General features: G+C 42.4%; 1 protein-coding gene across 7 annotated transcripts in view; it reads left to right on the top strand.

Moving 5' to 3' along the window:
- KLHDC8B (kelch domain containing 8B) overlaps positions 1-27,537 on the top strand; it is a 54,402-nt gene that overhangs the window by 21,402 nt on the left and 5,463 nt on the right. For all 7 annotated transcript variants that reach the window (XM_042452681.1, XM_042452685.1, XM_042452686.1 and 4 more), the window contains 3 exons: positions 21,070-21,234; positions 24,651-24,875; positions 26,350-26,451. In XM_042452681.1, the coding sequence (XP_042308615.1) occupies positions 21,070-21,234; positions 24,651-24,875; positions 26,350-26,451 (492 nt within the window). The remainder of the gene's footprint in view (positions 1-21,069; positions 21,235-24,650; positions 24,876-26,349; positions 26,452-27,537) is intronic.

Raw genomic sequence — 27,537 nt, 5'->3', positions numbered from 1 at the left:
CCTTGAAATCCTGGTCAGACACACTGTTCACAACCCTGTACTGGCTTTTATTAATTATGTGGGAAGTCTGTTCTCTGCTCTCCCATCATCCTTGTTTTCAATTTAAAGCAGTCCAGGAGGGGGACAGTTCAATCAAAGAAATGTTGTTGTCAGACTTCTCTCTATTCTTGCACCATTGTGTCACTGTATATCATTCTCTGAGTGATGTTGCTAACCCCATGCAGGAATTTAGTATCCCCGTTCTGCTGCTTGGCTTTATAGCAGTTTTGTGGAGGGATTTAGATCAGAAAAATCAAATGAGAATGTAGAATGGTTTAATGGGTACCTCTTTCCCCACGCTTTGTACTCTGATAAAACGTGGACCTGAGCATAGTTATAATATAAAAAATGCTTTATGAATGGAAGATCCAATCATAGATGGTCCATGGAATATGTAATCTGCAGATCTCAGTTTCTGCAGATAAATGTATTATGTTGTTTTTTAAAAGTGACATGCTTGGAATTTTTGTGGGTATCTTTTCTCCATTTTTGGTATGTTTACTATATATAGTCATGTATAAGTGTAGAAATTTTAGTCAAAAAAATTGACCCAAAAAATCTGAGTTGACTTATCCATGGGTCAATGTAAGTACTATACTTTAACTCTTACATCAAAAAGGAACCATCTCCTTTTTGTATATTTTAACCTTGTAAGCTGCCCCAATTGCATTCTGTATAGAGGCGGGATATAAATAAATTTTATTATTATTTTATTACTAGTAAAAAGCAAGAGTGTAATCTATCCTGGAAGCACTGACCCTCCTCTATTCTCTAATATTCCATCCAGCCTTTAGAGTGAGCACAAACAGTGATGCCTGCTGGAATTTTGTAAATTCTTTGTTGTTGTTTTCCTTTGCTTCATCCTTTAGCTTCTTTATTACATACCCCTGGGTTTCACTTTCAACTTATCCACGGGTCATATCAAAATCAATAATTTTGGCCCCAAAATCTGCCCTCGACTTATACATGAGATAACTTATAGTCAATGACAGTCCTCCCTTCTCTTATGTGGGGGATCCGTTCTGGACCCCCCCCCCCCCCCAAGAGAAAAAAAGTGGATGCTCAAGCCCCATTCAAACGAATGGGACTTGTGCCCACGATGGCGTGGTGGCAGCATGTGCAGCGCACGCCACAGGAGCGCACCCCATTCATGTGAATGGGACCCGCTTCCCCTTGCACCCTGTGTGCTTCCCACGGCTTCAGCGCATATGTTCAAGTCCGCATATGGCGCGCCCACGTATAAAGCGAGCGCACTGTATTAACGGTAATCTCTGTTCCCTTTGAAACTGGCCACTCTCTTTTAGTTCAAGGCTAATCTCCTCTTTTTTCCCTCCCTCCTCTCCCTTTTCTTATGTACAGTGGAACCTCGCCATACGTGCGCCCGCCATACGCGGCCTTGAGCATACACGCTCAAGCGGCGGCGGCGTGCGCGTGGGGTGGAAGGGGCAGCGCGTCCCATTCAATTGAATGAGCGCGTGCGCCCATTGCGCCCCCCACGCGCCTGCGCCGCCACGCACGAGCCCCATTGTTTACAATGGGGCTCAAGCTTAGGCGGAAATCGCCATACGCGGCGGGATCCGGAACGGATCCCCCGCATATGGCGAGGTTCCACTGTAATTTCATTTTTTCAAACCATTGGGAGTAGATTCAAGATCCTTGTGTGATGGACATGAATATAGTAGTTTGCCGATGAAGAATTTAAGTATAAATATTATCAGTCTTTCTTTATTTTTTCATTTTACTTGTCTGCCAATTTTTACACATTTTATGCTATCAAATCTAGCCAGTAGTTCATTTGATGTAATAAATGAAAGTTATCAGGTTTTTAAAAACCAAATCTTTGCTTTGTTCTCTTTCCTAGGAATCAGATGTACTATCGTTCCATTTACACTTTAACCGATCAGTGCTTTTGTTAGCCTTACTAAGATTTCACATGTTGTTTCTCTTTTTCTTTGTGAAAGTGTTCTCAAAGGACACATTTTTAGGCACTGAGGTCTAATCTACACTGCAGAAATAAAGCAGCGTGATATCACTTTAACTACCTTGGCTCAATCTGATGGAATTCTGGAAAGTGTAGTTTTGTGAAATATTCAGCCTTCTCTGTCAGAGAGCTCTGGTGCCACAACAAACTACAAATCCTTGAATTCCATAGCATTGAGCCATAGCAGTTAAAGTGGTGTCAAACTGCATTATTGTTGCAGTGCAGATTAGACCTAAATGTTTTTAAAATCTGTTGTTTGATAACCTAAGTCCATGGGGTTTGGAATTTTGACTTTAATTGCAGTGTCTCTAAACTCAGATTTTGTGATTGTAAGTGATTGATAGTTTTTTGTGTTTGTTTGTTTTGGCTATTTCTTTATTCCTGATGTTTTTTGCCTGTATCTGTGGCTGACATTTTCAGAGGTTGGTGGCATGGAAATGAGTGGAGTACATATACTGGGTGACCCTTGATTGGGAGTAAGTGTTAATCTGTGTTTATCACATGTTAATCTGTATGTTGGTCTGTTGGTGACTGGCAAGGCCTCAGGGTGGAAGGCTATGAAAGGAAGATTTGTGTCTATCTAAGTAGTGATCCATTGCCTGCTGAGAAACCCCCTGACCCTGGGTGATGTTCATTTGCATGTGCTGAGTCTTGATTTTGGTGTATTTTGACTGGTAGTCAAACTTTGGCCCAGTACAGACTGCCCCTTTGGGGTGGCCTGCACCCACCCCTTTTCGCTCCAGGTTGGGGGCAGGGCAGCTTCACCGGCAGCCCAGAGGCCCCAATCCAGCGCTTTTCGAGACTACAGAGGAGCATCAAAATGCCACTTCCCTGTGGTCCCGAAAAGGGGTGTACTTGGGGCTTCATGCCCCAGGACACCCCAACAAGCGCAGCCATGGGAGAAAGGGGCCACCTGGTTGCAGTGCGGGAATGAAGCTTGCAGTGCTGCAATGAAAAGGAGCTGCCTAGAGCAGCTCCTTTGTTGTGGCGCCGCAACCAGGAAGTGGTGCCATCATGATGCCACTTCCTGTGCACCACTTTGGGTGCTCAGCGGCGGCGCTAGCATCATGGCCCGTGTAGATGGGAGGCCGCCATGATGACACTGCTGCCACGTAGTGGGGTTGCGGGGCATATGGACACTCTGCCCCTGGTCATCCCTACTATGTGTCCCTAGACACCCCTCGCATGTGATGAGGGCGTCAAAATGATGGCGCCCTGTACAGACAGGTGCCGCCATTATGATGTACCAGACACATAGTGTCAGCATGTCACTGCGCCATTACGATGTTGTGAGTGCGCCATTGGTGCACTACGATGTCGTAATGGCATCACAAGAAGAACCTGCTTTTCGTGGGTTCTTTTTGGTCCGCGGGAAAGCCCTGCAGCCTGGAGGCTGCAGCTTCCCTACAGACCAAAACTAGGTGCTGGGAGACTGTCCTTTTTGGACGGTCTGTCCCGTGCTGAAGTTGTCCAGGTGTTTATGGATTTCAATGGCCTCCCTGTGCATTCTGACCTAATAGTTGTTGGCATGGTCCAGAATTTCAGTGTTTTCAAATAGCATTTAATGCCCAGATTGTTTTATAACATGTTCTGCTACAGCTAATTTTTCTGGCTGGCTCAGTCTGCAGTTTCTCTGGTGTTCCTTGATTCATGTTTGACCACTGCATTTTGTGGTCCCTATGTAGACTTGTCTGCAGCTGCACAGTATGTGGGAAACTCATGTCTTTCACTGAGCGCAGCATTTGCTGGATTTTTTTGATCGGTCTGTAGATCATTTGGAAGCTGTGTTTCCTTACCAGTTTCCCTATTCTGTCTGTGACTCCTTTGATGTATGGTAAAAATACATTTCTTTTGGGTAGTTGTTTGTCTTCACTCCTGTGTTTTTTCTGAGTCTGTCAGCTCTTCTGATGTCTGAGCTAAAGTAACCATTAACCTGTAGAGTTCAGTTTATGTGTTTCAGTTCATCTTCCAGGAAGCAGGATTCACAGATCCTTTTTGCGCTGTCTACCAGCTTCTTTTTTGTCCGCTTGATGGTTGGAGTTCTTATGTAGATATCTGTGAGTGTAGGTTTTCTGTATACCATGTGGCCCAATAGTCGGTTCGGTTTGCAGATGACCAGGACATCCAAGAATGGCAATGGTCCTTCCTTTTCTTGTTCCATCATGAAGCAGGGGCCATTCAACAACAGACCAACACACAGATTAACATATAAATCACTTCCTTCCAACCAAGGGTCATACAGTATATATACCCCACTCACTTCCATGCCACTAACTCCTGAAGAAACCCAAGAAACTATGGCTGCCAGCTGTGAAAGCCTCCGACTTCACATCAAAAGGAAATGAATTCCACATAAAATTCTACAGTTTACACATACACACAGTTTGCATGGTTGTGTCATACAGATGATTGGGGGCTGTGTTTTGGTTTGGACTGTTTTTCTTTATGATTGATTTTGAAGAACTGGCTGCATTTCTGATAAGTGATTTCAAAAGAAGTAAAAAGTAATGGGTGGGAGAAAAAAAGGATTCTAGAGGCAGGATCCCAAGAGAATAGTTATGCTGAGGGAATGAATCTGATATCTGATTGTTAAATCTCCTACCTGTTTCCAGGGGTGGAATGAATTGTAGCACATTTGTTCATGTTTCCATCTGCTCTTATGTAGGCTAAAAATAGCTTAAATTGAAGTAGAAACTGAAATAACTAGATTTACAATTTGATTCTGTATTCCCCATGTTTTGATCTCTCTCTCTCTCTCTCTCTCTCTCTCTCTCTCTGGCTTTTCTTTGTGAACGAAGATTCAGGAAGGACTCATCCCACGCTTTCTATAAGCGCGTTGATGACTAAAAAGGCCGTTCCGAGATAAACAAGTCCATTTATCACAGCTGTGTACATTAATGGTATCTCAGTTCTGTGCCAAAAGGAGGGTGCATGACTGCATAACTCCACTCTCATTTTTTGGCTGACTTTCCATACATTTCCCCTGACTTTTCAAATGGAAAGCGGTGTTTTGCTGAGGCAGCAAAATGGCCCAGCCTGGTTGACTTTCTGTGTGGTGCAGAAAAGATAGAGAGAAACAACTTGGATAAGCCATTTTGTTAATCTTGAGGTGATGTTGGTTAACAGCAGCCACCTCATCAACCAATGAATTGAAGTTCTTGTAGGCAAGAGATATCCACTGAAATGGGTGCCAGCTCTTACTTTGGAAAGGGACATGATGGCTCAGCAGTTAAGATGCTGATTTGACGATTGTAAGATCAGCAGATCAGTAGTTCGAGGCCCAGGCATGACAGAGTGAGCTCCTGTCACTAGTCCCAGCTTCTGCCAGTCTAGCAGTTTAAAAGCATGCAAATGCAAGTAGATGAATAGGTACAACTTTCGTGGGAAGATAAGTGTTCTGTGCAGTCACGCTGGGCACATGATCATGGAGTTGTCTTTGACAACACTGGCTCTTTGGCTTAGTAACGGAGATGAGCATCGCTCCATACAATCAGTCATGACTACAACTCTTAGAAACTGCCTACAGCTGGATCAGATGATTGGGCCCTCTGGCCTGGTAGTATCTGTAATGCAACAGTATTTGCAGAGATATTTGCAATACTATTCAGCAGCAATCCAGGGTTTGAGGGCAGAATTGTTTCATGACCCACTCTGGGAAAGCAAGGGATTGAACTAAGTACCCTCTCCATCTGCAGTGTGTGTTCTGCTACTGAACTATTGTGGCTTTTCTCTTTATAGAAGAAAAGCAGAAAAATGTTCCAAAATTAAGGATTACTAAACCCAATACATTTCTTCACTGCTAGTTTTGTATGTAATTATCAGGTAGAGCTTAAAACCTGTTGGCTCTTCTTACAGACGTTTGTTCAAAGCACATCAAAGGAGTTCAAAATGGCACTGCCTGAATAGTTTTTGTATCAGTCACAGTCAGGAACAGCTCCTGCTGAGCCAAGGATCTATTGCAGAGATATTGTAAGATATGATCCTGAAGGGGAAGGAGAGGGGGGTATCTGATTCTTCTAAAAATCTTCAAGAGGGGGCAGGATCCACCACTTACCCTTTATAATTGGGTGGCTTTATAAGGCATGGAGAGCCGACATAGTTTAGTGGTTAGGTTCTGAATACAACCCAGGTTCAAATACCTATCCAACCAAATGAAATGTATCATTTGATTCTGAGCTAGCCAACTCTTCAGTTATTTTGTTAGCAAAATAGTGGGGACAATTATGCTATGGATACAATAAATAGTAACTACAACTCCCCAGTTGTGAGTGACTCTTTATTCGTGCCCTTATTTAAAGTAGTGGGCGTACTGCATTTGAATGTCACAATGCAAAACCTGTACCCAGGACAAAAGGCCAGTATTAGTACAGAATATGGAGAAACATCATGGTTTCCAATTGGCAAGGGGGTCAAACAAGGCTGAATTTTATCACCCTGTCTGTTTAGCATGTATGATGAACATATGCAAAGCTGGCTTAGACTTGTTGTAGTGAGGTGTTGTGAAAATTGAAGGAATATGAACAATTTAAGATATGCAGATGATACCATACTACCAGCAAAAAATAGCAAAGACATGGGATGCCTATTGGAGAAAGTCATGGAAGAAAGTGCAAAGACAGGTTTACAGTTGAACATAAAGAAAACTAAAATAGTGACCAGAGATGATTTACATAACTTTAAAGCAGATGCTGAAGACATTGAAATAGTTCAAGGGCTCATTCACGCTACAAAATAACCCAGTGTGGAAACCGGATTAATTCTGTCACGTTGCACTAAGTGCACTCGGTGCAGTTTGGGGGGGGGCTGTTCAAAACCCATGTACCCTGGTATATTCAATACTGGGGGGGTTTCCGTGTCTTTTGAAAAGATGTGGATTGCCACAAATGAAAACTTGCTGCCGATTTGATTTGGAGCATTCTGAACAGATTCTTCCAAAACAGGAAGGAGGGGTGGAACATACACATCCCACCTGGTCTTGCCAGTGAAGACACCGGCTCCATAAATCCAGCCAGTATTTCTACCACTGCCTCCATTTCCCTCGCCTTAGCATCGCAAGGCTTATTTACAGATTTATACACTTTTTGTGTTCAGATTCAAACTGCTTGCAACAAGGGAAGCAGTGTCACATCACCGACAGTAAAAGTGGAAGCAGAATGACGAAGATGCGCATCACTTGATCGACTTTTTAAAAAACCACCTGAGAACAATCGAACATGTTCAAAATGGAGGCTCCGTTTTAAATCAATATGACAGCAGTGTGAACTGCAGTAAGGCTAAAATGCCACAGAGAGATTCGATTACAGTAAATGTAGTGGGAGTTTTGATACGGTATTGCTTCATTGGGGAGATTCGGGTCTCCTTGGTACAAAAATGTAAGTGTGAATGAGACCCAAGATTTTATATGTATTACCCTATTATTTCTTAGATTGTACGCCATAGGCAGGTTTACCCTTTTATATTTATTGTTTTTATGTACAGCGCTGTGCAAATCTACAGCGCTATATAAATAAAAAAGAATAATAATAATAATTTCCATACTTTGGCTCAGCCATTTTCCATACTTTGGTTCTTTTTTTCCCTCCCATTATACTACATCTTTATCTTTTACTCTACCTGGACTCCGCTTGAAAATTTTTTATTTCATTTTAATTTTTATTGTACACTAATTTTTAAAAACTTTTTGTCTTGGTTTAATCTCTTTTAGTATTTAATTATGTTTTTATGACGGGGGAGGGATGGGGATCTTGGAATTTTTAATGCAGTGCATTTCTCCTTTAACTGTACCTTGATTTACTGCTGTAATCTGCTTGGATTCCTTGAGATTAAGCGGAATACAAATTATTATTATTATTATTATTATTATTATTATTAGTCATTAATCAGGATGGAGACTGTGGTTAAGCAATCAGAAGAAGATTAGGACTTGGAAGGGCAGCTATGAAAAAACTAGGGACGATCCTCAGCTGTAAAGATAAATTGAAACTAAAGTAACAATTTAAAGTCAAAGGCTTTCATGGCCAGCACCATAGTTTTTGTGGTTTTCCGGGTATGTGACCATGTTCTAGAAGAGTTTTTTCCTGACGTTTCGCCAGCACTTTGCCGAACAGATGCTGGCGAACGTCAAGAAGAAACTCTTTTAGAACCTGGCCACCAAGCCGGAAAACCCACAAAAAACTAAGATAACAATGATCCATGTCATTATATTTCCAATCTATATATGCTTATTAAGCTGACACGTGAAGAAAGCTGACAGGAAGGAAACCATTCAATTGATATGCATGCTGGAGAAGAGTTTTGCAGATACCATGAACAGACAGACCAGACAGGAACTAGAGCAAATCAAGCCTGAATTTTCCCTAAATGCCCAGATGACTAAACTGATGGTCAGATGGTCTTAGTGCCTAACTATGCACCGATGTGTATTTCACAAATGCCAACTTCAGTATATTCATTTTGGAGGGGAAAGACTGTGCTTAGCTTGTATTAATCCATATTCCAAGTCCCTGGCATATCTTTAAGCACTTTTTTCCTTGTCCTCTTTTCCTTTTCCTTTTTCCTTTTCCTCTTCTTCTGTCTTTCAAATAATAATAATAATAATAATAATAATAATAATAATATATTATTTTATTATTTTATTATTATTTCTATGCCACTTTTCCACATTGATCAAAGCGGTGTACAGAACAAAAGAATACAACTACAACAGTACTATAAAATTAGTATATACCTACGATTAAACTGTGTAGAAAATTTCAAGTACAATTTAAAAACTTTAACCCAAGTCCAAGCCAGCTGGCTGATGATCCATGATGCAAATACTATGGGGGGAACCACCTGATATCAGCGCATAGGGGGAAAGCTAGATGGAGAAGAAAAAGGTCTTAAGTTTCTTTTTAAAGAGATCCAGGGAGGTGTGAAATGGAGCTCATCAGGAAGGGTGTTCCAAATTTTGAGGCTGGTAGAAAAGGCCCTTGCGAGGTTGACGCCTATTTCGCGTCGGAACCCTCAACAGATTCCTCCCAGCTGACCTGAGTGTGCGGGGGGTTATATGGAGAGGCGGTCCTCCAAGTAACCTGGGCCCAAGCATTAGGGCTTTATAGGTATTACCAACACCTTGTATTGCACCTGGAGCGAATTGGCAGCCAATGGAGATCTTGTAAGATGGGTGATGTGGTCAGCCCTGGAACAACCAACGACCAATCTCACAGCCCTATTCTGTACTATTGAAGCTTCTGGATTTGTTACAAGGGTTGCCCCATGAGACGCATCGCAGAAATCCATCGAGAGGTACCAGGCATGTACCACAGTTTCAAGGTCCCCCAGCCCGGTGAGGGTCGTAGCTGGCGTATCAGCCGAAGCTGATAACAGGTGCTTCTGACTGTCGCATCCACTTAGGATGTCAATTGGAACAGATTCCAGAGCACTCCCGGACGCAATAGAGTCCTTCGGGGGAGCGTGACCCCATTTAGGACCGGTGGAAAAATTTCACTACCCGGGCCCGGGGAGCCTATTACTGTACTTCCGTTTTCTCTGGATTCAGATGAGTTTGTTTTCCCTCATCCCGCCCATTACCGACTCCAAGCCGGCATTTAGAGGAGGATGCCATCCCTAGTCACTGCATCAGTCGGAGCACACGAGAAGCATATCTGGGTGTCATCAGCATATTGATAACACCACACCCCGTGTCTCCGGAGATCTCGCCAGCGGTTTTATGTAATATGTTAAATAGCATGGGGGACAAAATAGCTCCGGAGGACACCAGATGTAAGTTCCCTCTTGTCGGAGCAAGAGTCCCCCAGCTGCACCATCTGGAATCTACCTGAGAGATAGGAACGGAACCACTGGAGCGCAGTGCCCCTAATACCCAACTCTCTCAGGCATTCCAGAAGGATACCATGGTCGATGGTATCGAAAGCCGCTGAGATGTCCAAAAGCACTAACAGGGACACGCTTCCCCTGTCCATGCCCAGATGGAGATCATCGACTAAGGCGACCATGGCAGTCTCAACTCCATAGCCCGCCGTGAAGCCAGTTTGAAATGGGTCCAGAAAATCCATTTCATCCAAGATCGCTCGGAGTTGGAAGGCAACCGCTCTCTCGATCACCTTCCCCAAGAAAGGCAGCAGCGACACAGGTCGATAATTATTTCATATCAGGGGGTCTAAGGAGGGCTTTTTTTAGCAGAGGTCTAACTATAGCTAATTTCAAGCTGGATTGAAATCGCCCCTCACTAAAGGATGAATTAATTATGCTGCACAGCATAGATGTTACCGCAGTTCCCCCCTGGGCCGTCAACCATGAAGGGCAGGGATCGAGAGAGCATGTCGTCTTCCTAACACTTCCAAGAATCTTGTCCACTTCCTCGGTATTCACAAACTCAAAGTGATCCAGGTTAATAGAGTCCACGGAAGCTCTGGATGCCTCTCTTATAGGTTCTGAAGAAATACCGGTGTTGAGATCAGCCCTCATTCGAGAAATTTTATCCGCGAAGAAGTTGTTAAATTCATCACAACGGGCTTTTGATGGTTCTAAAATAGGGTTCAGGGAGGGGGGCAGTTGTGTTAGCTCCCTCACAACCCTGAACAGCTCTTCCAGACGCGACTCCGCGGACGCAATACGTGCAGCATAAAACGAGTGTTTTGCTGAACTTATTGCCACTCCGTAAACCTTCAAAAGAGACTCAAGGAGTGTCTTGTCGGATAAGTGCTGGTGTCTTCGCCAATTGCGCTCTAGTCATTGCACGGCCCGTTTCATTTCCCTGAGATCTTCCGTGTACCAGGGTTGTTTATTGGAAGTGGGCCAGAAAGGACGCTTAGGAGCGATACTGTGTATAGCTCTGGAGAGATCTTTGTCCCAGGTGTTAGTCAGGGCATCAACAGAATCGCCATCAGTTCCAACCATATAGCCCTCTAGGGCTTCTTGGAACCTTTTGGGTTCCATTACCTTTGAGGGTGGACCATCCTAATAGGTACTCCACCCCCGGGAGGGATTTGGGTAGAAGCCTTGAGTCGAGCCTCGACCAGGAAATGATCCGTCCATGATAGGGCAGAGATATTGCATACCTCTGCCCACGGAGTATCCATGTCCGTGCTAAAGACGACATCGAGTGTGTTACCAGCACAGTCTGTAGGCCCTGAGACCAATTGGGACAGGCCCATGGCAGTCATGGTAGCCATGAACTCCCGAGCCGCACCCATTGGACCTTGTGAACTGGCCTCGAAAGGAATGTTGAGGTCCCCCAGGACAAGAAGCCTAAGGGACTCCAACATCAGTTCCGAGACCAGTTGTGTCAGCTCAGTAGGGAGTCTGTTAGCGCATGGGGTGGACGGTAGACCAACAGAATCCCCAGTCTGTCCCTGGCCCTCAGGGTCAGGTAAATACACTCGATGAAGTCAGTTTTCCAGACATGGTTTCTGGTTAAGGGAAGGGTGTTCTTATAGACCAAGGCAACACCACCACCCTGCCCACCTAACCTGATCTGGTCCTTAACTGAGTACCCGGCTGGAAGAGCCTGTGCCCACACTGCATCACTCTCGGGCCCCAGCCAAGTCTCAATAATGCAAGCCAGGTCGCAGTTCTTATCCTGTATAAGATCATAGATAATGTGGGTCTTATTTCTAACAAACCTGGCATTGCACAGGAGCAGAGACAGGGTTTGTGGTACAGTTGGACTGACCCTCAGTTCTCTTTGGTTAGGAGGGTGGATGGAAGGAGGGATAGATATTAAGCATCGATCTCGCCTTCCTTTCCGTAGTGGTTCCACACTCCTACCGCTATATCTCCCCTTGCCCCACACTACTCCAATAGAAGCTCCGTTTACACCGTCAATACCACCAATTTTAAATTCAATTACAGATTTTAAATTCAATTACAGATTGTTCTGCTTTTTCTGTGTCTTAGTGAATCCACTAAAGGTTATCTCATAGAGCTGTCTTACCTACTTAGACCTAGAATCATAGGATCGTAGAGTTGGAAGAGACCATCCAGTCCAATCCTCTGCCATGCAGGAAATCTCAATCAAAGCATCCCTGACAGATGGCCATGCAGCCTCTGCTTAAAGACCTCCAAAGAAGGAGACTCCACTACACTCCAAGGGAGTTTGTTCCACTGTCGAACAGACCTTACTGTCAGGAAGTTCCTCCTAATGTTGAGGTGGAATCTCTTTTCCTGCAGCTTGCATCCATTGCTCCGGGTCCTGTTCTCTGGCGCAGCAGAAAACAAGCTTGCTCCCTCCTCAATATGACATCCCTTCAAATATTTAAATAGGGCTATCATATCACCTCTTAATCTTCTCTTCTCCAGGCTAAACATCCCCAGCTCCCTGAGTTGTTCCTCATAGCACGTGGTTTCCAGACCCTTCACCATTTTAGTCGCCCTCCTTTGGACATGCTTGAAATGTTTGAATTATCTGCCCTGCCTTTCTCTTTTTCCACTATGGGATTAATCTGTCTCCCTCAGATTCAAATTTCTATTTATTTTATTTTATTTTATTGGCTCTTGCTCCCAAGATCACACATACTGCTCAGTTTCTGCTTCATTGCTTAGAAAAATACAGTACAAGTTTGCCTTCCATCTGGAAAAACAGGTGATGGTTTCCCCCCAGATTTGAATGGTTCCGCTTCGCCGAAAATGGAATACATTTATTTAATGGAGATTCTGCCTGGATAGGTGCCAGATAGTAGTGAAGACTCTTCAAAAGGAGAGATGTTTCATTCTCAATTAAAAACAAAACAAAACAAAAAAAACCCACCCTCATATCTACAATCTGTATGCAGAGTGAAATTGTAACAAAAGAAAAGAAAATTAAGGAAGCTGTACTTATACTGTATATTTCCATTTCTGTGTATAGTTGTGGGAGCTGGACAGTGAAGAAAGCTGATAGGGAGAAAATCAACTCACTTGAGATATAGTGCTGGAGAAGAATTCTGTAGCTACCACAGATTCTAAAAATAAATGGGTCCTAGAGCAAATCAGGCTCAAACTCTCCCTAGAAGCAAAGTTGACTAAAATGAGGTTGTCATATTTTGGCTATACTGTGAGAAGAAAGCATGTGCTAGAAAAGATAATGTTTGTTAAAGTTGAGGACAATAGAAAAAGAGGAAGACTGCATACCAGGTGGATAGACTCAACCAGAGAAGCCATGGCCATGAATCTGCCAGAGCTGAGCAGGGCGGTTGAGGTTACAGTACCTTGGAGGTCTCTCATTCATAGGGTCACCACAGGTTGAAGTCAACTTGAAGGGAGTTAACAACAACAACGAACTATACTGTGTCAAGATTATTTTTTCTTCCAAGCAGTCTTCCAGGTTATCAAGCAAACATCTTTCTCATTATTTGCCACTAGATGCTTTTAAATCAGAGGCAGGCAACTTCAGAGGGTCTGGAAACTGCCCTTGTCCTATTGTCAACTCCATCCTTCTCGATCTGTGGAGACTGCAGCAGCCGCTTATTCTGAAACCAAAAATAAGTAGAAATAATTTTTAGTGATTCCAGTTGGACAATTGTGTCCCCTAAATCAGTGGTTCTCAAACTCCAATTCTCCAGATTTTGGGGCTTCAAGCTTCCAGAATTCCTGAGCGTTGGCCATGCTGGCTGAGCTGATGTGCAGAACACCCTGGAGACTAGAATTTGTGTACTACTGCCCTAAAAACTGTTGGTTAGATGCATTTGTCTATTTTTAGGTTGATTTTTTTTCTAGCAATTAAAGTGAGGGGGGATGGGGGGTCACACTGGGGGGAACTTGTGAGCTGTGTCCAGCCCACAAGCAACAACATTTGCAGACAGTTTAAAAGGGGCTGCTAGGGATTGAGCCCAGGACATTTGGTGTGAAAAACATAATCTGAAACCTGAAGGAGAGCTGGTATGGTATTGCAGTTATAATAAGATACAGCAAGAGGTTTTTGTGTGTGTGCTGTTGGATACAAAAAGTGCAGTTATGGGAAAGTTGGGCAGTTTGAAAGCTGACAGAAATGGGAGAAATTCAATACACACTTTGAATTGGAAATAAGCCATTGGGATGGAAATTTACAATAGCATAAGCAGAAACTGCAGAATCGTTTATGAAAGAAACTTTAAAATTATTCAAGGATTCATGTTAATAGGAGGGACAGTATTTGAGATGTACCAGTTTTGGCGGCACAGGTTTGATGAGGCTGCAGGAATAGATAAGTTCCTATATTGGGACAGAGAGTGAACCTATCAAGTAAATGAAGAATTAAATAAATGGAAAAATAGTGGTAGTGAACTAAAGTGGTCACTAAATAGTAGATATTAGCTATAGCTCCAGAGGAGAAGGTCCCAGTGATATAAGCAAGATGGGAAGAACATTTTGTGTTGGGGTTTTTTAAAAAAAATTTTTTAGCATGGACTGTCTGACAGGTAATCTGTGTTGTTGGAAAATCTTTTTAAAACCCCATCAGACTAGGGCCATATGCTTATTCAGCCATGAAGCTCTTTGTGTTACCCCGGGCCTGTTACTTTTTCCCTGTGAAGGTATTCCTTTAGGACTTTTGTGCAGAGAAAGCAATGGATTAAGACTGGGATAAAAAGAAGAAGAATAATAGTCAAAGCCTTCCCCCCAAAAAAGTGAGAAATTGGATTCTTTAAAAATGAAAGACTGCTTGGCCTTTAATGCACCACTCAAACCAAGCCTGGCCAAGTGCACTCAGTAGACTCCTTTGAAGAGAATAGGCATTTGTATGGATACCTGTTTGCTTACTGCTGGTTTGCATGTGGTTTCAGAGGACCTTATCACACTTTGTTATGCCGGGTTAAACCATTCCAGACATTCATGGTAGGGATACTGAATTGTACTGCACCTTGTTGCTTTTCTGTAGTAATCTCGTCATTAGCATGCTCCACACACAGATTTCTTTTCCGCAGTACCCTCATCATACCCTCCTCCGCATCCCTCCCCTAGCTTCACAATGGGGCCTTTTGTTTGTTTGTTTGGCCGCTGTAGCATTGTGGCAGAAATATGTCATATTTCCTCCTGGTGCTGAGTGAGACCTTTTCTCATGAGTGATTGAACAGGAAAAGAAATTAGCCACTCCACCCCCACCATTTTTCCCCATCATGTGTAGATGAAACTGTTGGCAAGGGGAAAAGCCAACTACTGGTGCAGTCTGGGGATGAACCAACCCAGGTGCAGCCAAACATTATTGTAGCAGTGGAAAAACAGAAAACACAAAAGGAAAACGCCAGCTGTTAGTATTGGCTATGCCCTGTCACCCCTTTCACACACAAAGACTCACAGATGTACTGGTTCATCCAAAGTTCTGGAGGCTTTATCTTCAGTTACAATGTGTACATTACAGCATACGCACACACACCCCATCAACTTCCAACCAACTTCTATACACTGTTAATCCAACCACAACTCCAACTATAACTCCATTCTAACCCACATATGGCCAATCTCTTGGCCCACTTATATGAAGGTGGTTCTGGGTCATTACTCTGCATCACATAGCATGAAGCAAACTTGCTGCAACTTTGCTTCATGCCATGTGCCCATGATTCACTGCCTGTATCTGTCACATAGAATACATGTCACTCCATGTCACCTGTTACTCCAAATCTTTTTCCTTTTGTTTAAGACACAATTGCTCATAGAATTATAGAACCATAGAGTTGGAAGAGACCACAAGGGTCACCCAGTCCAACCCCCTGTCATACAGGAACTCACAATTAAAGCACCCCTCACAGATGGCCATCTAGCCTCTGTTTAAAGACCTCCAAAGAAGGAAACTCCACTACACTCTGAGGAAGGAGTGTGTTCCACTGTCAAACAGCCCTTACTGTCAGGAGGTAATCTCTTTTCCTGTATGTTGCATCCATTGTTCCATGTCCGGTTCTCTGGAGCAGCAGAAAACAACATTGCTCCATCAGAAACTGCCTATCTTTGAATATTTAATTTGGACTAATAAACAAAACCAAAAAACAAATAGCTTTATTTATATACTGATTCATACTGAAATAACAGTGTCTAAGCAGTTTCCAACTGTAAGCAAATAGCCTCCAACAATCTGGGTACTCATTTTAGCGACCTTGGAAGGATGCAAGCCTGAGTTGAGCTTGAGCCCTTTTGCTGGACTCTCAACCTTATGGTTTTGAGTGAGTGGTTGCAGTATAGACATTTAGCCACTGCGCCACCAGTGCTCCTAATGTAGTGGGAGAGTGGAGACGCGGTGGCTGAGCAGTTGAGACTTTGATGATTGCAAAGCTGGTAGTTTGAGGCCCAAGTGCAGCGTGATAGAGTGAGCTCCTGTCATTGCCAGCCTAGCACTTTGAAAGCATGTAAAAGTGCAAGTTGGGAAGGTAAGTGTTCTGTGCAGTCATGCTTGGCCACATGATCACAGAATCGTTTTTGAAAACACTGGCCCTTCAGCTTAGTAACGGAGATGGTCACCACCCCCTGCAGTCAGACACTACTTGACAACCTTGTCAAAGGGGTATACTTTGGCATTTTAGCCATTTCCATACCATTGTAGCATCATAGCATCACTGCATTTTAATGGATTATTTTAATGCTTTATATGTTTAATTGATGTTTTATGGGAGAGAGGGAATATTGGGACATTTGTAAGGTATGGATTTCTTTTAATTGAAAGCCACCTCGATTGTCTTTTGACAGAGAGGTGGGATAAAAATAAAGTTTTATTAATATTATTATTATTTATTATTATTGTGGTGACAGTCCAGTAGGGTGCAGCAGCAGAGCATGATCATCTCAGACCAAGCACAGACATAGTCCGTGGATTCCCTACACAAATCTTCTGGGGAATTTTGAAAGAGGAACTAGCTGCTCACATCCCCAACCTCTCCCATCCTACCCAGTAATGGATTCTCACGGAAGGAAACAGGATTGGAGTTCCACAGCAGAAAAGCTACTTTGGTAGCTTGAAAGGTGGTCATTAATGGATTCTTTCCAGCATTAAAAAATGCACATTTGTGATGGCACTGTGATGGGATGTTGTCAGGTGATCAGTGACATCAAGCAGTAGCGCATGATCGCTGGCAGTGTTGCTATGTCACTATGTCACCAAAGCACCATGGTGCAATAAGGCCCAGAGACAACACAAGTGATTGCAAACAGTAAGTGCCATTATGGAAGCCATTGTGACAATTGCTCCTAGATTTTACTTTGCTAGAGTATTTGATGGTGGAGGAATACTTTTAAAATAATGCATGGGGTGCTGGAGCAGAGTGGTGAGGATATCGTGGCCAGCCAAAAAGACAAACAAGTGGGTCCTTGAACAGATCGAGCCTGAAATCTCCATGGAAGCCAAGATGATCAAACTGAGGTGGTTGTACTTTGGCCACGTCATGAGAAGACACAACTCACTAGGAAAAAACAATAATGGCAGGAAAAGTGGAGGGCAGTAAAAAGAGAGGAAAACTGCACGCTTGATGAATAGATTCAGTTAAGGAGTCTGAATTTGCAGGACCTAAGCACAGCAGTGGAGGACAGTTGGGATTGACAATGTTTCAACCACAGGGTCAATAACAACAAAAACAACAGAGGGGCTTGTACCTAAGGTGACTAGGAGAAAAAGAAGAAACGGGGGAGTTATGTATTTTTGAAAACTAACACAATCTGTATGGATGATATCCAAAGCATGTATCTGCTATTTAAATATCACAAAACAAAATCCAGTAGCATAAAAATTACAACATCCATAAAAGAAACAGAGATCCTGTGATCTTTAAGAAATGATAATCAGTAGCTGTAATTATAAAAGTCCTTGAAGAACCAAGCCTGTATCCAGAGACCTGACTGACCTGTGATTACACTCGAGTACAGTTTTCAGGCAGAATGTTCTGTGATTCTACTCCAGTATAGTCACCAGCCAAACACTTTTCAACATAGGACCTTATCACACTAAACAAATCCTGTTCAGCAAAGGGATTTAAACTAGATTTAAATCTTTAAAAACCCGCAAATGCGGGAAGTTTATCACATGATGTTACTGTTAAAATGAAATAATGCAAAAATAAACCAAAGGTAAAACAGAAATTCTGAATGGGATTTCGCTAGTGTGATAAAGTCCATAAAGTCTCCATCAGTTGCCTCATCAGAGTAGTCAGTGATTTCCTTGTACTTTTATTATTCCACACATTGTTTTGTGATATTAGTGACACTGCAGCCACTGATGAATAGGTCGAAATGCATTTGGCTGGTGACTGTACTGGAGTAGAATCACAAAACATTCTGCCTGAAAGCTAGATTGGAGTGTAACTACAGAACAGTTAAGTCTCTGAATACAGAGAATCAAGGACTTCTATATTTACAGCTACTGATGATCATTTCTTAAAGATCACAGGACCTCTGTCCTTATTTTATGCATTCAATGTTTCTTTTATGGATGTTGTAATTTTTATGCTACTTGATTTTGTTTTGTGATATTTAAATACTGTAGTAGATAAATACTTCGGATATCATCCATACAGATTGTGATAGTTTTCAAAAATACCTCACTCCCCCTCCCCCTTTTTTTCTTTTTCTTTTTTTCAACAACAGAGTTATCATGAGTCAGAGTCATCTCGAGGGCAGCTAACAACAATAATATTTAAAAGCAGATATAAAACTAGTTGCAACCAAGAAAACACAGGATAAATGTACCTACTTATGTGAATTACCTGCCCTCTGCTCTCCATGGTTCAACCCCTGCAACCCCTGGTAGTAGCTTGGAATTTCTCAGACAGATTTTTGCTTCACCTAGTCCTTAGATGGAACATTGTAAGCAACTGAACCTGGGAGCTTTACACATGCCAAGCAGATAGTCTGCCATTGATCTGTGGATTTCTTACATGGCTGGAGGCATTGATCTTGTTTTACCCCATTTAACAATTTTTTACATTACAATCAGGCAGGGCGTATCTGTGGATCCATAGAATGCACAATTTAAAAAAATTGTAGCTGCCTAAATGGACAGTTCAAACAATCTGTATATAACTGAACTGTTTCATCTGTTCATGTACCTTAATTATCCTGAACTTAATTGCACTTCACATGTTTCTAATGTTTGCTGCAGTGACTTTTTCGCCCTCAGTGGGTTTAACATTTTCATGTATCTTGAAATCCCATTTTCTCTCCCTTATATTAGTTTCTGAAATAAAATCGGTTGCTTGAGCAACTGTATTCATTGCCTGGTTTGTAATTTACTCAAGAAATCAGGGATTTTCTTTCAGGCAAAGCTTATTGGTGCTGGCAAGAGGTTACTGACAAAATTCCACTCAGCTTGGCAGGGTTCCTCCTTATGCTGGCTGACCCAAAAGAGCTATTTATGTACAAGAAATGGTCAGTACCCTAAGGGTTTAGTTGCTGTGATAGATGATGGTCTTGGGTACCCATGGGGATCTCCCATCAATAATAGAAGCCCTGCTGCATAGTTCTTGATCTCATTTCTTTGAGCCTGATCAGCCTGCATAATGGGGAAACAAAGGGCAGGACAAAAAGAGTGTGTGGGTTCATGGACTAGGAATCTTCTCTATATATAATGAGTATGGCAACAGCTCCCCATCTCAAATGGTGGGGAGCCTCTGTGTTTCTCCCTGCTTTTAACTATTTGCAAAGTGGTGGGCAGGCTGCGCTGGAAGTAGAACTTGGCAGCATGGCTGAGTTGCCATGGTGTCTCCAGGGATACAACACAGCAAATATAATTAGATGTGATTGTCTGGTATCTCTGTGTTGTTCATTGTTCATTATGTTCGAAAGAGGGGATGGGTACCACCTGACAAAATGAGGTGGGGTCTGTCAGCCATTGAAATTTCCCAGAGAGCAGTAGCTCCTGTGGCCATGGAACAAGTTCGGATTCAATGAAATGGAGGGATTAGGATTCTCATTTAGATGTGAGGAATGGTCAAGGTGCAGGAGATATATTTAAATGTTGCCATATCTCATGGCTAGAGTGGGGACCCTAGCTGAATCCCATCATCAATGTTATTTAAAGCAGTACAGTGGGCCCTTGGTATCTGCTGGGGTTTGGTTCCAGGATCCCTTGTGGATACCAAAATCCATGGATGCTCAAGTCCCATTAAAATACAATGGCAGAGTAAAATGATATCCCTTACAGAAAATGGCAAATTCTCAAGGTTCGCCTTTTGGAATTTATATGTCTTTAAAATATTTTCAAGAAGTGAATGGTTGAATCTGTGGATAAAGGATCTGCGGCAGATATGGAGGGCCAACTATATTACTCAAAGTGGTGGTCTGTGAACTTGGTGCTGGTCTGTGAGCCATTAGCTGTTGGTCCACAGCAAACAAAGAATCCGTTATAACCAATGGGTACATAAATGGTACTGATCCCTGGCACATTTGGGACAAAACAAACAAACAAACCCTTCTAGCCCTGCACATCATATAGCTTAAAACAGTGGTTCTCAACCTGTGGGTCGCAACACCTTCGGGGGTTGAAAGATCCTTTCACAGGGGTCACCTAAAATCATTCGAAAACACATATTTCTGATGGTCTTAGGAACTGAGACGAAAATAATTTTATGGTTGGGGTCACCACAACATGAGGAATTGTACTAAAGGGTCGCAGCATTAGGAGGGCTGAGAACCACTCGCTTAGAAGAAGCCCTGGTGGTGTAGTGGTTAAATGCTGTATTCAGCCACAACATTGTAAATTCGATGCTAGAGGAGGGCTCCAAGGTCCACTCAACATCCATCCTTTCACAGCTTGGTAAAGTGAGTATCCAGCTTGTTGGGGGCAATTGTTTTACACATTGGGCTCATTCCCACTGGAGGAATAACCCGTGTCCTGATTGTTTTCTTGGTAATCTTTATTGAAAGAAGGTTAGCCATTGCCTTTCTTTTAGGCTGAATGTCTGCCCAAAGTGAGTTTTCATGGCTGAGCAGGGATTTGAATCCTGGTCTCCTGAAGTCCTAGTTCAACACTCAAATTACTTATACCCCACCAGCTGCCATGCATCTTGTGTTACCCAACACTTAAAGTATTTTTGTTGTTGTTGCTGCTGCTGCTGCTGTTACATACTTCCACTGGCCAACCCTTTTAACCTATGCATGTGTCTCCTCTCTTCCAGATGGTACCGTTTATGCTTTAGGTGGGATGGGTACAGACACTTCTCCACAAGCTGTGGTGCGGATGTACGAGCCATCCAAGGATCATTGGCAGCCCCTTCCATCTATGCCTACACCCTGCTATGGAGCCTCTACTTTTATACATGGGAACAAGATTTTTGTGATGGGTAAGGAACAGGGTATCCATGTTTAGTTGGTTAATCACCTACATCAACCAACTGAAAACACTGGGTGGTTTTTTTTTTTTTTTGGTAAATCATTATTTGCCATAAAACATAAATATACTCACAAATGTATGTGTAAAACAAACGTAATACACAAAACAACTATTAAACAAACTAAAAAACATAATTATATACTATACAACTGACTTCCTACCCCTTATAAAATTAGATTATATGGATATACTCTAACTTTACTTCCTTTATATGATAATAAATTATACTTCTACTAAAATTATATTTTCAAATTCTATTTCTCTGATTAAGTCTAAATTTGATGTATATCCTTAATACTGTTACAAAAGAGTAATAAACAAATCCGATTTTTGCAAAAAAAGAAACAAATCCCATTCTTTCTAAAAAAAAATTCAAAACCTTATCTTTAATCAACACTGAAAATGTGTCAATTTCAGCAAGTTTGTATGTCATGTGTGTCTATATTTCTTCTCACACTATTTCTCTTACTTCCCCAGCAAATTAGTCTTGTAATTCCATTTTATTTAAACTTTGAATATGTCCTCTAACATCAAATAAATTGAATCCAGATTTCTGTGCTTCATTACAAGTTCACACATGTGGTAAAAGTTCCCTATCTTCTGTTTACATTTCCAATCATCTTTTGCTGTCTAGCAAAATAAGTAGTCCTTTCCCTGGGCCACATTCTTTGTCCAGTCACAAAGGAATCCACTCTATACACTTTTTCATTGTCCTATCTGAAATTGTTTTTCAGGATATCAAAGAAGTCAGGCAGTATTTCAGTCTTTATTATATGTGTATTTTTATTGTGTTGTTCCAACAAATCTCTCATTCTTACAGATTTCTCACTTTCTTTGAAATTGAGGAGAATGAAACATCCAATTCCTCTTCTTTATCCTGCTTCATATCTTCTATAGTCTCCTCCAACTTCTGTGTTTTTCCTGTAATATCTCTAGCTTCTAGTTCACTTGTTTACTCCAGAGAGTTTCTTATATCTTTAAGGTCTACTAAAACCTACTTCCACATTTGTTTCAAGACTTCAACTACTTGTGCAATTAGATTAATTTTCTTGTAGGTTGGCCTCTCAAAGTTCTTCTAATTCTCATAGCATCCATGGTTCTAGTTTGCATTAAAATTCTCACCAGTTATGAAATTGGAATTTGCTTGCCCTGTAGGAAATAGTTAATAAATGCTTTAATCCAGCTTGCTTTCTTTTTTAGATTTTGAGTCTTAATGTTCTTAAAGTTCTGAATATTTAAAGAGGGATGGGGTGGGTTCAACATTTCCTTAACCACTATTTATATTGGCTTTAACCTGTTCTTCTTCATCGCTGTTTTAACCCCTTCATCCCAAAAGTTCTCACTTTTTCCATTTGCATAAGCATAGGTGAATAGGAAGATACATGCATCCATCAGTTAGTTGGTTTCTTTCTCAGACAGTGAATTTTCCTAGGCATTAAAAAAGTTGATGGCAGCACTTGTGCTGATTCATCATGGCTGTCAGCACTGGATCTTCTGCCTCTGCCTCCTCTACCCGATCATGTCTCAATGGAATCTTCCCAACAAAGTGCCAAGGACAGACCCTGCGTGCTCCCTCTGAGTTACAGGGAGACAATTTCTGTTAGTTTGAGTGTTGCTAGACTGGTGATCTCCATAGATGATTGGTGTAGTCTCAGCTCCTTCACTAAGGATACATGCAGCACGATGCCATTCTAACCGAAAGTGCCCCAATCAACTGAAAACATTATGGTTGACTGTAGTAGTGCCCCTCCCGCTCCTAGTTAATCAGGTGGCAGATTTTTAAATTGGTTTTAAATACCAATACTTATAAAACCTGTAGGTTCTAAGTGTCATCTTTATTATTCTTTCATAAGAGCGTAGTGTCAAGTCAAGGAGGGCAGAGCATGAAGTACAGTGGACCCTTGGTGGGGTTTGGTTCAAGGAACCCCTATGAATAACAAAATCCATGTATGTTCAAGTCCCATTAAATACAATGGCATAGCAAAATGGTATCCCTTATATAAAATGGGACAATCAAGGTTTGATATTTGAAAATTATATATTTTTTTAATATTTTCAAGCCGTGGATGCTTGAATCCGTGTATAAAAAAATCAGCGCATAAGGAGGGCCAGCTGCGTTTGGTGGTCCCCTACACAGTATGCAAACAAGAATCAAGGAACACGAGAGACACTGCAGACTGGGTCAGCCAGAAAAATCAGCAGTAGCAGAACATGTTACAAATCATCCTGGACATAAAATACTGTTTGAAAACACTGAAATTCTGGACCATGCCAACAACTACCATGTCAGGATGTACAGGGAAGCCATTAAAATCCACAGACACCTGGACAATTTCAACAGGAAAGAGGAAACCCTTAAAGTAAATAAGGTTTGGCTACCAGTCCTGAAAAATAGCAAGATGAAGACTCAACAAATACAAATGAGAAATCTCCCAGGGCCAGGGGTTAATAATAATAATAAAATAAATAATACAATATTTATTTATAGCCCGCCTTTCCACAGATCAAGGCGGGTTACAGAAGGTGCCATTACAAGATAAAAACACAATAATACGGCAAATATACAATTAAAATAACAAAACATCAAATACGCTCAAACAATGTAACAATATCCAGCTAGCTTAGGATGTACAACAACAATAACAGTGAGGGGGAAGAAGGGAGAAGAGGATTCCCAGCAGACAATGAGCTCTAATAAAGCAGACACTAATCCTCTTTTGCGGACCCTCCCACCCCGAGGCCTGCCATTAGCAACAGAACAATCCACATGCAAATCCCTTCTGCCTTCCCAGGTCACACAAAATATATATACCCAACTCCTTTTCAGGGAAGCATTTTCTGAAGATGCCAGCCACAGATGCTGGCGAAACATCAGGAAGAAACTCTTCTCAAACATGGCCACATAGCCTGAAAAACCCACAAAAAACTATGAATGCCGGCCATGAAAGCATTCGATGCTCTCAGAGCAGCTTACAGATTCCTAATTTGACAGTTCCCCTGCCCTCAGGTTTACAACTGAAAAAGCCATTACACAAAAGAAGGGAATGAGGAAGGGAATCAAGTCCAATAGATACTGCCTGCTCTTCTCTTCCTTCAAGGCCAGGGCAAAAGCTTATGCTACAATTTCTTTCTCTGGGTTATTCTCAAAGATGGTACAACATCCCTTTCCATATTGATATTCCAGACTAATACTGCTAAGTTTTTGAATATTAACCTCTGGATAAGTCCTGTCTCTGCATGGCAGAATTGGGGAGGAGGTGTCTACGCTGTAAGTTCTTTCTTGCTTCTGAATCTTTGGACGGTCTGCCTCATTTTATGACAGACCAAGAAAAGTGTGTGAGTTTTTTCTGCCTCCTCTTTTCACAGGAGGGCGACAAGGCAAGTTGCCTGTCACAGCCTTCGAAGCCTTTGATCTGGAAGTGAAGAGCTGGACACGCTACCCCAGTGTGCCCAGTCGGCGTGCCTTTGCCAGCTGTGCCATGGTGGATGGCTGCTTCTTTAGCCTGGGAGGACTGCAGCAGCCAGGCCCCCACAACTTTTATTCCCGGCCCCACTTTGTCAACACCATGGAGATGTTTGACTTGGAAGAGGGTAAGATGGAGTTGTGTGTTGCAGTCAGGAGAGAGAGTCAAGACTCCTGAGCTTAAAGAATGATTGTTCCTCTGTAACAAAAGGGATGAAGTCAAGATAACCCTGTTACCTTATATGCATTCAGCTTCTTCATGGGTGGGTGGGGATTTAACTATAATGAGGATGAGAGTGCATGTACAAGTGCTCCTAAAACTTCTCCAGCTCCCTCTTCCCCTTTCTGGATCTTTGCCTAAAGGGAAGGTTCTACCTACAGTATGTGAACCTAGGCAGCTCAGGCACAAGGAGGGCAGGGCAAGCATGTGTGGTAATACTAGTGGTGGGACCAGGCTGTTGTCTACACTGCATAGATTTTTATTTTTAAGGCCTTATTAGAAATATATCCTGATCGTAATACCAGAGTCTGGGGCATTATGAGTACTCAGTCCTTTAACCTAACATGTCCAGATCAGGATTGTCAATCACATAAGGTTTTTGGGTAATCCCCAGGCCAGATTCATCACAGGGGACACCAGCTACTTTCTTAAACATTGGTTTAAGGCAGTGCTTTCCATGCTATCTAATGTGAGGAAACTGTCATGTTTTTTTCCAGTGCATGAGGGACCAGTATCATATTTGTGCTTATTGACTACAGTGGTGTCTTTCTTTCCTGAAAAACTCACCAGGGACTGTCACTGGTCCAAGAACCATGACTTTGAGTAACACTGATTTAGGGGATATCTGAGAATTTCATTTCATTGAAGCTTCTAAAGTTGTGAATCTCTTTTTTTTAAAGAGGGAAATTTTGGGGAAAAGCAAGAGATGTTGGTAGAGATGTTGGTGGCTGCCAAAAAAAAAGAGGGTGACTAAAATGGTGAAGAGTCTGGAAACCATGCCCTGTGAGGAACAACTTAGGGAGCTGGGGATGTTTAGCCTGGAGAAGAGAAAGTTAAGAGGTGATATGATAGCCCTGTTTAAATACTTGAAGGGATGTCACATTGAGGAGGGAGCAAGCTTGTTTTCTGCTGCTCGAGAGACTAGGACCCAGAACAATGGATGCAAGCTGCAGGAAAAGAGATTCCACCTCAATATCAGGAGGAACCTCCTGACAGTAAGGGCTGTTCAACAGTGGAACAAACCCCCTCGGAGTGTAGTGGAGTCTCCTTGGAAGTCTTTAAACAGAGTCTGGATGGCCATCTGTCGGGGGTGCTTTGATTGAGATTTCCTGCATGGCAGGGGGTTGGACTGGGTGACCCTTGTGGTCTCTTCCAACTCTGATTCTATGGTTCTAAGGGGGAGGGGGCTTGGAGAATCAAATGTGCCTCATTTGGCTGCACAATTCCTTCCCTTGCTACACAGAGATGCCTATTTCAAAATGGAGGTACAGATCCCCCATCTTTGCATTCAGAGCTTTTTGATCACTCTAAATCTTCCTTTATTACCTTCCCTAAGCCTTTACAAGAACTTAATTCTCCCTTTCCTTCAATCTTCCATTTAGGATCTTGGAGTCGGCTGAACCGTACTCTCCGCATGAGGGACAAGAGGGCTGACTTTGTAGCTGGTCACCTGGGTGGACGTGTGGTGGCAGCTGGTGGTCTGGGTAAGTGCTGCAGATCTGGGGTTTCTGGTTCTAGAGGCATGGGGTGGAGAGAGATGCCAAAGAACTGCTTCCAAAAAGGAGAATGTTTTACAGCCAGACCCTGACATGTTGTTGCCTAAAACATAGCCCCTTAAAACAAAGAGCCCCACAGTATTTTCTTCCAAGTGAGTCACTTTCCTTATATCTGTTGGAGGCATTCTTGGCTAAATCTGAATTTTTAAAAATTAAGTATTGCTTTTTTACTTCATTTGAAAGTACATCACCTAGTAAACATGGGATCATCTCTGGATATAAACACTTTTGAAAGGACGGGGAAAGCTTGTGGGGCTGGCTGTTGCAGGGGAGAAGTGGTCTTTTGTTTGTCCACCACTTTTCCTCTACTGATCACCATTCTTGCAGCTGGGAAACCCTAAGGAAGAGCCAATTATCTGGGGAGGAAGGGTTGTAAGAAAACATGGCAGATGGAAGTAAACCCACTACATCGCCTCTGCAAACCTCCACTGCCCTGTTTGTGTTAGGCACCAAATACTGTTGCATAAATTGCTGTTTTAGACTTTAATACAGATTTGACAGTTGTCATCATTATCTCACACTTGTATTTAAGATAGTGGAGAGTTAGGTCCAGAGCATTTTTTCTTATCCATGCTGGTAACTGAGTGAAGATCCAGGAGCATAACATTGTCCAAAGTTACTTTGTCAGGGGCGGTGGGTGGTATATACATCCTGCAGCAATGAGCCTGAATTAGTGGCAGAACTCGCATGGCAGAAGGTCCAGGACTTAACTCCTGGCATCTCTCTAACGGATGTTCACCATCAGGACTGCAAAGGACCTCTAGCCAGGATCTTGGAGAGCTTCTTCCATTTGAAGTAGGGAGCAATGGGCAAGATGGATTAGTAGTCTAATTCTTTCTATACAAAAAAACTTATCCAGGGTATCTGTGTTGGCCACATATTAAAGTACAGTCCACCCTTGGCTTACATGGGGGGGTCCGTTCCAGACCCCCCCCCCCCCCCTAAGCCAAAACCATGTGTGCTCAAGCCCCATTCAAGTGAATGGGGCTCATGCATTCAGCGTCGTGGTAACGC

The sequence above is a fragment of the Sceloporus undulatus genome, chromosome 2 (assembly GCF_019175285.1).
Source record: "Sceloporus undulatus isolate JIND9_A2432 ecotype Alabama chromosome 2, SceUnd_v1.1, whole genome shotgun sequence".
Classification (NCBI taxonomy): domain Eukaryota; kingdom Metazoa; phylum Chordata; class Lepidosauria; order Squamata; family Phrynosomatidae; genus Sceloporus; species Sceloporus undulatus.
Note: the sequence above shows the minus strand (reverse complement) of the source record. Positions and strands in the feature narration are given on the sequence as shown.